This window comes from Triticum dicoccoides, chromosome 3B (genome assembly GCF_002162155.2).
Source record: "Triticum dicoccoides isolate Atlit2015 ecotype Zavitan chromosome 3B, WEW_v2.0, whole genome shotgun sequence".
In the NCBI taxonomy this organism is placed as follows: domain Eukaryota; kingdom Viridiplantae; phylum Streptophyta; class Magnoliopsida; order Poales; family Poaceae; genus Triticum; species Triticum dicoccoides.
The window spans coordinates 764,796,823-764,805,000 of NC_041385.1; the positions used below are offsets into that span (position 1 = coordinate 764,796,823).

Consider the following 8,178-nt stretch of genomic DNA (forward strand, 5'->3'; position numbering starts at 1 on the left):
GGTTATCTGTGTGTGGGCCTAGTAGGAGGAGTATATGTATCACGTTGTAACACTAAAGAGATTCATGTTGCAGATGAATGAACTCTGAAGATTTCTCACCTCCCGTTCTCTTGTTCCTCAGCCCCTTCTCTGATTCCTCACCCTAATTCTTCTCGAATTATCCCAAACTACCAAGGTACTCAGGTGATTTGTCCGATCTCGATCCATTCCACGACCGGGTCGTGACATAGTAGTACCACAGTTTTTTCTCCCGGGCAGAAACGAGTTTAGAAAAGGGAAACGTTCGCAGCCGGTCGACCAGCTGCGTATTCCGCCGGTCCCTCGCGCACATGGCCTGCGTACGTAGCGTCGTCCCCACATCCCTCGCACCTTTCTCTCCCCACGCATCACTAGTGGGCCCCGCAAACCGCTCTCGTATCTTCTTTATCTCTTTCTTCCCGTCAACGCCACACATCTCCTTTTCCTTCAAATCAAACACAGATCAGGCTGCTCCGGCGAGCGACCACCTCCACCACCCCCCGCGCTGCTCGACGAGCACAACCCCATCCCTTGCCCCACGCTGCTCCGACGAGCGGCCGCGTCCAACTCCCCTTGTGCTGCTCCAACGAGCGTAAGGCCCTCACTTGCCCCGCTCTATTCTAGCGAGCAGCCGCCTCCACCTACCCCCGTGCTGCTCCGGGGTGCGCCATCCTCCACCGGGTGATGGGCCGGCGGCTACGTCTTGTATGAGCAAACGAGATACTGGAATCGGCATGGGCGGGTGCTGCAATCGGCAATTTTTTTTGTCACAACCGGTTTTTGTTTTTGCTGGAAACAGCGACATTTTTTGCTAGGATCCACATTTTTGGAAGTGCTTTTTTGCTACAACCATTCCAAATTTTTGCTACCATCGTTTGGTTTTTGCTACAGCCGTCCTTTTTGGATTTTTGGCACCCATCTTTGATTTTTTTTGCTGGATCCAGCTTTCTACTTGAACCACTTCATTTTTTTGTTACCGGAGTCTTTGATTTGTGCTACCACCGTCTCCGTTTTTGCTACTACCCAGTCTTTCGACTTTTTTGCCCGATGCATCTCTTTTACCTTTGAACCACTCCAAATTTGCTACCACTGTCTTTGTTTTGCTACCAGTGTATTTGAGTTTTGCTAGCATCCCTTTTTTTGTTTTTTTTTTGCTAGATACATTTTTTGCTGGAACAATCAATTTTTTTTTGTTGGAACTGGCGTTTTTGTTAGCTACTACCCCATCTACAAACGGCGACAGCGATGAACTTTCACTGAAAGGCTGCAACTGGAGGCCAATTTTGCTGGAACAGACATCACAATTTTGCTGCATCGGTGTTATTTTTTACGACAACCGGTTAATTGGTTTGCTACATGGCGACGGCTTGGTGCAGCGATGGTGTCCTGCCAGATCCAGCGAGGACCAGTGCTGCGGGGACGGCGAGTCGACGGTGCTTCGAATCAGCGGCACGCGCGGCCATGGTGGGCTGCGTGAGCGGGGCGGGTGCGCCGGAGATTCCTTTTTTTTGTTCTGGCATGATGTGCGAGACGAGGAAGAAAAAAAGGTCCAGATCCAACGGCAGATGAAGCTGCAATCGTACGGGTGCACATTGACCGGCCGAAATTCGGCCGGCGCACCAGCGCCTAGTAGTGCCCTTTAGGCCAACTCCACCGCACGACCCCAAACAGACGTCCGTTTTGTCCGGATTTCATCCGTTTGGGGTGGCAATGGGGACGAAAACGGACATGCGTGTCCAGCTTGTGTTCGAGGCGCCCACCGCGACAGAGCGACCCAAAAATGTCCGTCCCCCACCTTCCCACCCGCTCGCCGCCGCGCCTCGCTGCCCTTGCACCCCACCTGCTCGGCCCCGTAGCTGCCGTGCCCGGGGTGCTCGTGCTCGCCCCCGGCAGCCATTGCGCACGCCTGGAGCTCCCCGACGCGTCCGCCGCTCGCCCCGTGCGCGCCCACCTCGCCCGCTCGCGCCTCGCACGCGCCACCTCGCCGTCGGGTGGGGGCAGAGTTCTCCAGCGGCAGGCCGAGAAGGTGCGGAGGACGGCCCCTAGCACTCGTCGGCGTAGGGGAAGTCGGAGAGGCGGACGAGGAGGCCGCGGAAGTCGGCGACGGGGCAGGGGATGCGGAGCGCGCCGGGGTGGCCGTACCCGTACTCATGGGCGGCGCACAGGAGCAGCGCCGCGAAGGCCGGCCGGCCCAGCAGGTCCGCGCGCACGGCGAACCGTTCCACGGGCCCGCCCTCCTCGCCGACGCAGACCGGCACGTGCCCCTGCGGCACCTTGGCGCCGCCGGTCGTGGATGCCTGCTTCGGCGCGCGGAGCTGCCGGTATGCCATGGCGGCGGCCGCGGAGGAGGAGTCGACCGCCCCTCCCGCCACTGCAGCCGCCCAGCCACCAAGCGCGCGCCTACCTGGCCGGGCCGGTGCTGCAACCACCAGCGCCCGCGCGGGCTCGTCGTGTGCGGCGTCGCCGTCGCTGGCCCCCGCTCGCCCCGCCAGTGCCGCTCCGGGCTCACCGCTCTAGCTTGCGCCCGGTGCTCCTGCCTTGCCGGAGCTCGTCGTGTAGGCTAGCGGCGGCACGTAGCGGGCATCCATGGCCGGGGAAAAAGAGAAAAAGGAGGAGAGAGGGGATGGGTGGGCAGATGATTCCTTTTTATTTGTATGACAGGCGGGCCACACTGCACATGCAAGCGGACCGAGGCGGACGAGGAGTGGCCAGAGAGTGTCCGTCTATGTCCGCTTCGGCCCCAAAACGAGGCCAATTTTGGTCCATGGATGGGGTGAAACGGACACGAAACGGACAAAAAAGTAAAATAGGGTATGTCGCTGGGTCATCTGCTTTGTCCGTTTTACCCAAACGAACCCTCCCGGACAAAATTGGATCGTGCGGTGGAGTTGGCCTTAGAAAAAGACTTTGGAGAGAGATGTAGCCATCTGTCTGAAAGTTTTAGGAAAGGTCGTTCGGTCGGTGCGTCGTAAAAATCTGCCGGCCTTCTCGAGCGCGGAGCGCGACAAATGGAGGCGAAACTCATTCCGCACTTCACCACCGGCCCCGTGCGCGGGTCAGTCCAACGCCACCCGGATCCGATCTCATCGGATAGCTGCGTGCGTCCGTGCGTGCGCTCGCTGGACGGAGAACCCAGACGCGCTCGCTCCACCGGCCGCCAGCCGGCCACGCAGTCCCATTACCCAGCTCCGCCCGCCGGTGAAAACGTCTCGGGATAAACCACACGCACTCAGACCAGCAGCAGTTCGGCGCCCCACCAAACATTCGTTCTCTCCTCTCCCCGTCGCGTGGCTCCGGCAGTCCGGCCACCGCGCCGCGCGTGCCGCGAGGCCATCCATCATCCCTCCAGCCAGTGGCGATGGACACGGCGGCCGCGGCGAGGCACCACCACCCGGCGCTGTGCGGGCGGCGGCGTAGGGGGCGCCGCGGGGGCGTGGCGCCCGTGCGGTGCTCCGGCTCGCCGGCGCAGGAGTTCGCGGCGCTGGCGTCGGTGTTCCGGCGGCGGCTGGTGGTGGGGGCGAGCACGGCGGCGGCCGCGGCCGTGGGGGCCAACTTCGGGGGCGTCACCAGCTTCCTCCTCGGCCTCTCCCCGGAGCTCGGCCGCTCGCTCCGGCTCGACGTGCTCTACCCCGTCGGCGGCTTCACCCGCTGCCTCGACTCCGACAACGGATTCGGTACTGACTTCCCCACCACCAGTAGCTTAGCTAGTTTTGCTTCTTCTGCTCGTTTATCAGCAGGCAACAATCATTCATGTATTCATGCTCTGTGACTGAATTAGAATGCTTGGTAGCATTGGCAACTCAAGATTTGTTCAGAATTGAGATTAGTAGTTACACACTTCACACCGAGACTTCTCTGAATGCACGTTTAGTCATTCACATTGACCGGGTTGTCATGCTCATCTATTCACGCTGAGACTTCTCTGAGCGCACGTTTACAATGCCTGATACCGATAGCATTAGCAAACTCAAAGCATTTTTCAGAATAAAATTAGTGGTAACCAGGCACAAAAGAGGAAAAATAAGTGTGTTGATTTGAGAAAAGCTGATTTGACTGGCATTCTGGCAAATTGGTGTTCGGTCCAGGTTGATGCTCTTGCCATCAGGCACGAAAATCAAATTGAAGGAAACCCTGCCTGTGCATGTTGCTATCAAGCTGCAACTTTGTGCCCCCACCAAAATATGGTCCTTGCAGCTACAGCCCACTACATCCATCTGCTATATCATGCCTCCAATGGGATTGTATGGGTAGATTCTGAGCTATCTGGTGCTGCGCTTAGGGCCTGCCACCTGTGCTCCATGTCATCTTGACTGATCATTTATGTCATCTGGTTCTCAACAAGATAACAACTTTTGGTGGTTTGTTCTGTCGAATGTTTTCCCTGGCTGAGAACATGTTAACAGGATACCACAAGTGTGGATCCTTCATCTTGTTTTAGGTGTGTCAATAACATTCATCATCTGCCTTCGTTCTAAAAAACCATTCATCATCTGCAAGATCTTCTGTGTAGTATACATATGCGGATATGCCGATTTATGCGAGACTATTAACTTTAATGTCTCTGAACTCCTCTGCAGAGTTCATCTATCCAGCAAACTGGGTTGGAGATCAGACAATACTATACAATCAAATTAAGAAAGCAGAGCTGCAGAGATCACTAGACCCTCCGCCGTTGACAAATGGGGGCTCTCCAACTCGACCTCGGAATGTCAGTGGACCGGTGGCGGCTTTTGGACCCCCGGGATCCAACGGGGAGCTCAATGTCAGTGTCATTGTGTCGACCGTTCCACAAGACTTCTCGTAAGTATATACTTATATTTCATTTCAGTTCCTAAATGAAATGAGCATTGGCACTTCTATCCTACCAAAGAAATCATCCTACTGCTAGTACACTTGAGTTCCTGTGTAAAACATAATCGTAAAATTCATGTCACATTAGCCAGTTAATATTTCATTGAAAATGAGTTCATTGTAGTGCCATTGTTTGAAGTGTTTTCTAAAGTAGCATTGGAATGCTTGGAACAGGATCGAGTCTTTCGGCGGCCCTAAAGATGTCGGGGAAGTGGTGCTGAGGAGGATCGCAAGGACAAAGCGAAACCCGGACATCAGCGCCACTCTGATCGATGCCGCATTGAGAGAAGACACCATGAACAATGTGAAATACTACAAGCTAGAGTTCCAAGTCGAAAGCCCATCCTTCCGACGGCACAATGTGGCGGTGTGCTGCGCGAGAGACGGCAAACTGTACACCTTGAATGCCCAGGCACCCGAGTCGGCATGGAGGTCGGTTAAGGAAGAGTTCTTTGCGATGGCGGATTCCTTCAGCCTAGTGTTCGATGTTTGATCTTGTAGATACACACACAGTTTTGTATCCGTGACCCTTGGGAGTTTTTATCCACTAGCTTGTAACTTTGCTTGCGAAGGTGATGGTTTCGTTTAGCCGAGGAGTCAAATGTAACATAAATAAATATTGAAGCGGAAGTGATGAATATGTTTGTATCATAATGTTCTTTGTGACATCCATGTCTGAATTTTGAATTTTGATCCAAACATCTCTGATTCCTCTGAAGAATTATTCAGAATTTATGACTGAAGATGAAGTTTGCTGATTCAGAATTTCAAGTGTACTTGTTGGCTATCTCCACGAGGAGATCCGAGAGCTCCCTGGACTTGGAGAACATGGGCATGTGATCGGCCCCCTCGAGGCTCCTCATCTCCGTGCCGGGGCTCCACGACGCCATCCGCCGCTGGAACTCCGGCGACCACGAGGTGTCCTCCTCGGCGACCACGTACACGCGGCTCACCGCGCCGTACCTCTCCGCCGTCAGGACCCCCTCCCCGTTCATCGCGGCGTCGTCCACGAACCGCCGCGACGGCCTCACCAGCATCGTCGCCAGCGTCAGGTCCTCCGCTGGGCTGAGCTGATACAGTCGCTGCGCCATGTACTCCGGCCCGAGCAGGAACGTCTTGCAAGCGCGCTCCGGGTCGTCGCCGGCGGTGGTCTCGATCACGCTGTCCATGCCCGGGCCCCTTTCTTGCGCGAACTATAATATCGAGTGTTCTATTAGATTCGTTCATGGTGGGGGAGAAGAGGTGTGGATCGACCGGGCGCGCGCGGCGCTCACCTGTTCGGAGACGAACTTGAGGGGCTTCCCGGCGGCCGGCATGGCGGCGGAGGCGAAGACGGCGACGGCGACCCTGTCCGGGTGCGCCTGCATGGCCAGCGCCAGGCTCTGGCCGCCGTAGCTGTGGCCCACCAGCACGGCCTTCTCCCCGGGCGGCAGCGCCGCCAGCGCGTCCAGCAGCGGCCGGCTGTACTCCTCGAACGAGCCCACCTCCTCCGCGCGCCCGGGCCTGGCGCCGCACGTGGCCATGTCGAGCGCGTCGACGCGGTGACCAGCAGACCGCAGAGCGGTGACCACTCTGTACCAGCTCCACGCGCCGTGGCAGACGCCGTGCACGAGCACGAACCGGTGGCCCCGCGGCCGCTCCTCGCCGGCTGCGCTCTCCATCGGTCTCTCGGTTCACGGGTCGGCGATCTCTTTTCTTGCACGTACAAATCCTCTTAACTGGATTGCGTGTGGACATGGTGGACAAGTGCGGCGGTAGTCCACGCCACATGATCACGTCCATTTCTCCATTTTTTAACATGTGGTGGCTGTGCTGTATGAAAAGTATTTTCGATTGTTTATTATTGGTACAGTTCATAAGACAGCGAGATGCTCTGCTTTTTTTAGCTATTGACGAGTCTCCTTTCGGCGCAAGAATCAGTACCGAACTCTGACAAACGGCAGCCAGTATCGGCGATGAGCTGATGTCTAGCTCAGTGCTCAGGTGTACTTGTCGGCGATCTCCATGAGGATCGCGGCGAGCCGGTGGGGCGCGGAGAACATGGGCATGTGGTCGGCACCCTCGACGGGCACCACCTCCACGCCGGGGCACCGCGACGCCATCCGGCGCTGCGACTCCGCCGCCAACGTCGCGTCCTCCTCGGTGACCACGCACGCGCGCCTCACCGCGCCGTACCTGTCGGCGGTCAGGACGCTCTCCGTCATGGCCGCGTCGTCGAGGAACCACCGCGCCGGCCTCACCAGCGCCGTCGCCAGCGCCAGGTCCTCGGCCGGGCTTCGTTGGTACAGCCGCCGCGACAGGCGCTCGGGGCCCAGGAGAAACGTTTCCGCTGCGCCGGTCACCGCGGGCACGCTGTCCGTGGCGGGGTCCGGCACCGTTTCCTCCATGATCTGGAGCAACAGATCAGCAGAAATGATTCAAAAGGTTGTCATCGATCCTGTGGATGGATCAAACCAATTGAGTGGAAAATCAGATCAGTAGTAGTTCAGTCAGTGCCTGCGAGAGTAGATGTGACATGGGGCAGCCGGCGGCCGGCATGGCCGCGGCGACGAAGACGGCGACGGCCACCTTGTCCGGGTGCGCCTCCATGGCCAGCGCGAGGCTGTAGCCGCCGTAGCTGTGGCCGACGAGGACCACCTTCTCGCCCGGCGGCACCGCGGCGACGGCGTCGGTCAGTGGCCGGCTGTACTCGGCGAACGAGCGCACCTCGTCGACGCGCACCGGGCTGGCGCCGCACGCGGCCAGGTCGGGCGCCGTGACGCGGTGACCGGTGGAGCGCAGGATGGTGGCCAGCCTGTACCAGCACCACGCGCCGTGGCAGAGGCCGTGGACCAGCACGAAGTGGCGCTCCGGTTTCTTCACCACTGTCTCCATCTCTGGAACCTCCACTTGTGTATAGAACAGAAAGATATAGTACGCGTGCAGCATCTTTTTTCTTTTAAAAAATGATCGAGATCTACTACTAAAATGTTCACCGGAAGTACAAAGCGCCTCAAACATAATAAAATTTACATCGAAATTCCAAGATCACCGAACCACCACTACCGCCGTCAGAATGAGCCGCCGACGTGCGGCTGTCGCGGCTCCCCTAATGGAGTCAGCTTGATGTTGCCGATGACAAACAAGAAGCCTTCGTGCACACGTCCCTAAGGACCTGCACCCTAGAGCTGCATTTGTCGCAATTGTAGCCTTCAGATCTAGAGCACCTGACACCAAATCTTGCCACAAGACGAGGCATCATAACCTCACTGCCCAAGAACGGCAAAAATCTACGTGGAAGTTCCGTCAACTACGTCCGGATGGACGAAC

General features: G+C 57.3%; 4 protein-coding genes across 4 annotated transcripts; 1 reads left to right on the top strand and 3 right to left on the bottom strand.

The window, feature by feature from the left end:
• Positions 1-2,060: 2,060 nt before the first annotated feature.
• Positions 2,061-2,606, bottom strand: LOC119279954 (auxin-responsive protein SAUR71-like). The gene is made up of 2 exons (XM_037560998.1): positions 2,561-2,606; positions 2,061-2,389 (listed from the first exon to the last, which is right to left on the bottom strand). Exons 1-2 carry the CDS (start codon positions 2,604-2,606, stop codon positions 2,061-2,063), a joined length of 375 nt encoding a protein of 124 aa, XP_037416895.1.
• A 457-nt stretch (positions 2,607-3,063) lies between these two features.
• LOC119278364 (psbP domain-containing protein 7, chloroplastic-like) lies at positions 3,064-5,556 on the top strand. The gene is made up of 3 exons (XM_037559719.1): positions 3,064-3,692; positions 4,596-4,818; positions 5,044-5,556. The coding sequence occupies exons 1-3, from the start codon at positions 3,377-3,379 to the stop codon at positions 5,360-5,362; spliced, it is 858 nt and encodes a 285-aa protein (XP_037415616.1). The 5' UTR covers positions 3,064-3,376; the 3' UTR covers positions 5,363-5,556.
• Positions 5,501-6,581, bottom strand: LOC119278366 (probable esterase PIR7A). Its single transcript, XM_037559722.1, has 2 exons — positions 6,144-6,581; positions 5,501-6,062 (listed from the first exon to the last, which is right to left on the bottom strand). Exons 1-2 carry the CDS (start codon positions 6,528-6,530, stop codon positions 5,637-5,639), a joined length of 813 nt encoding a protein of 270 aa, XP_037415619.1. The 5' UTR covers positions 6,531-6,581; the 3' UTR covers positions 5,501-5,636.
• Positions 6,582-6,682: 101 nt separating this feature from the next.
• LOC119278365 (probable esterase PIR7A) lies at positions 6,683-7,838 on the bottom strand. The gene is made up of 2 exons (XM_037559721.1): positions 7,366-7,838; positions 6,683-7,259 (listed from the first exon to the last, which is right to left on the bottom strand). Exons 1-2 carry the CDS (start codon positions 7,795-7,797, stop codon positions 6,849-6,851), a joined length of 843 nt encoding a protein of 280 aa, XP_037415618.1. The 5' UTR covers positions 7,798-7,838; the 3' UTR covers positions 6,683-6,848.
• Positions 7,839-8,178: the final 340 nt, after the last annotated feature.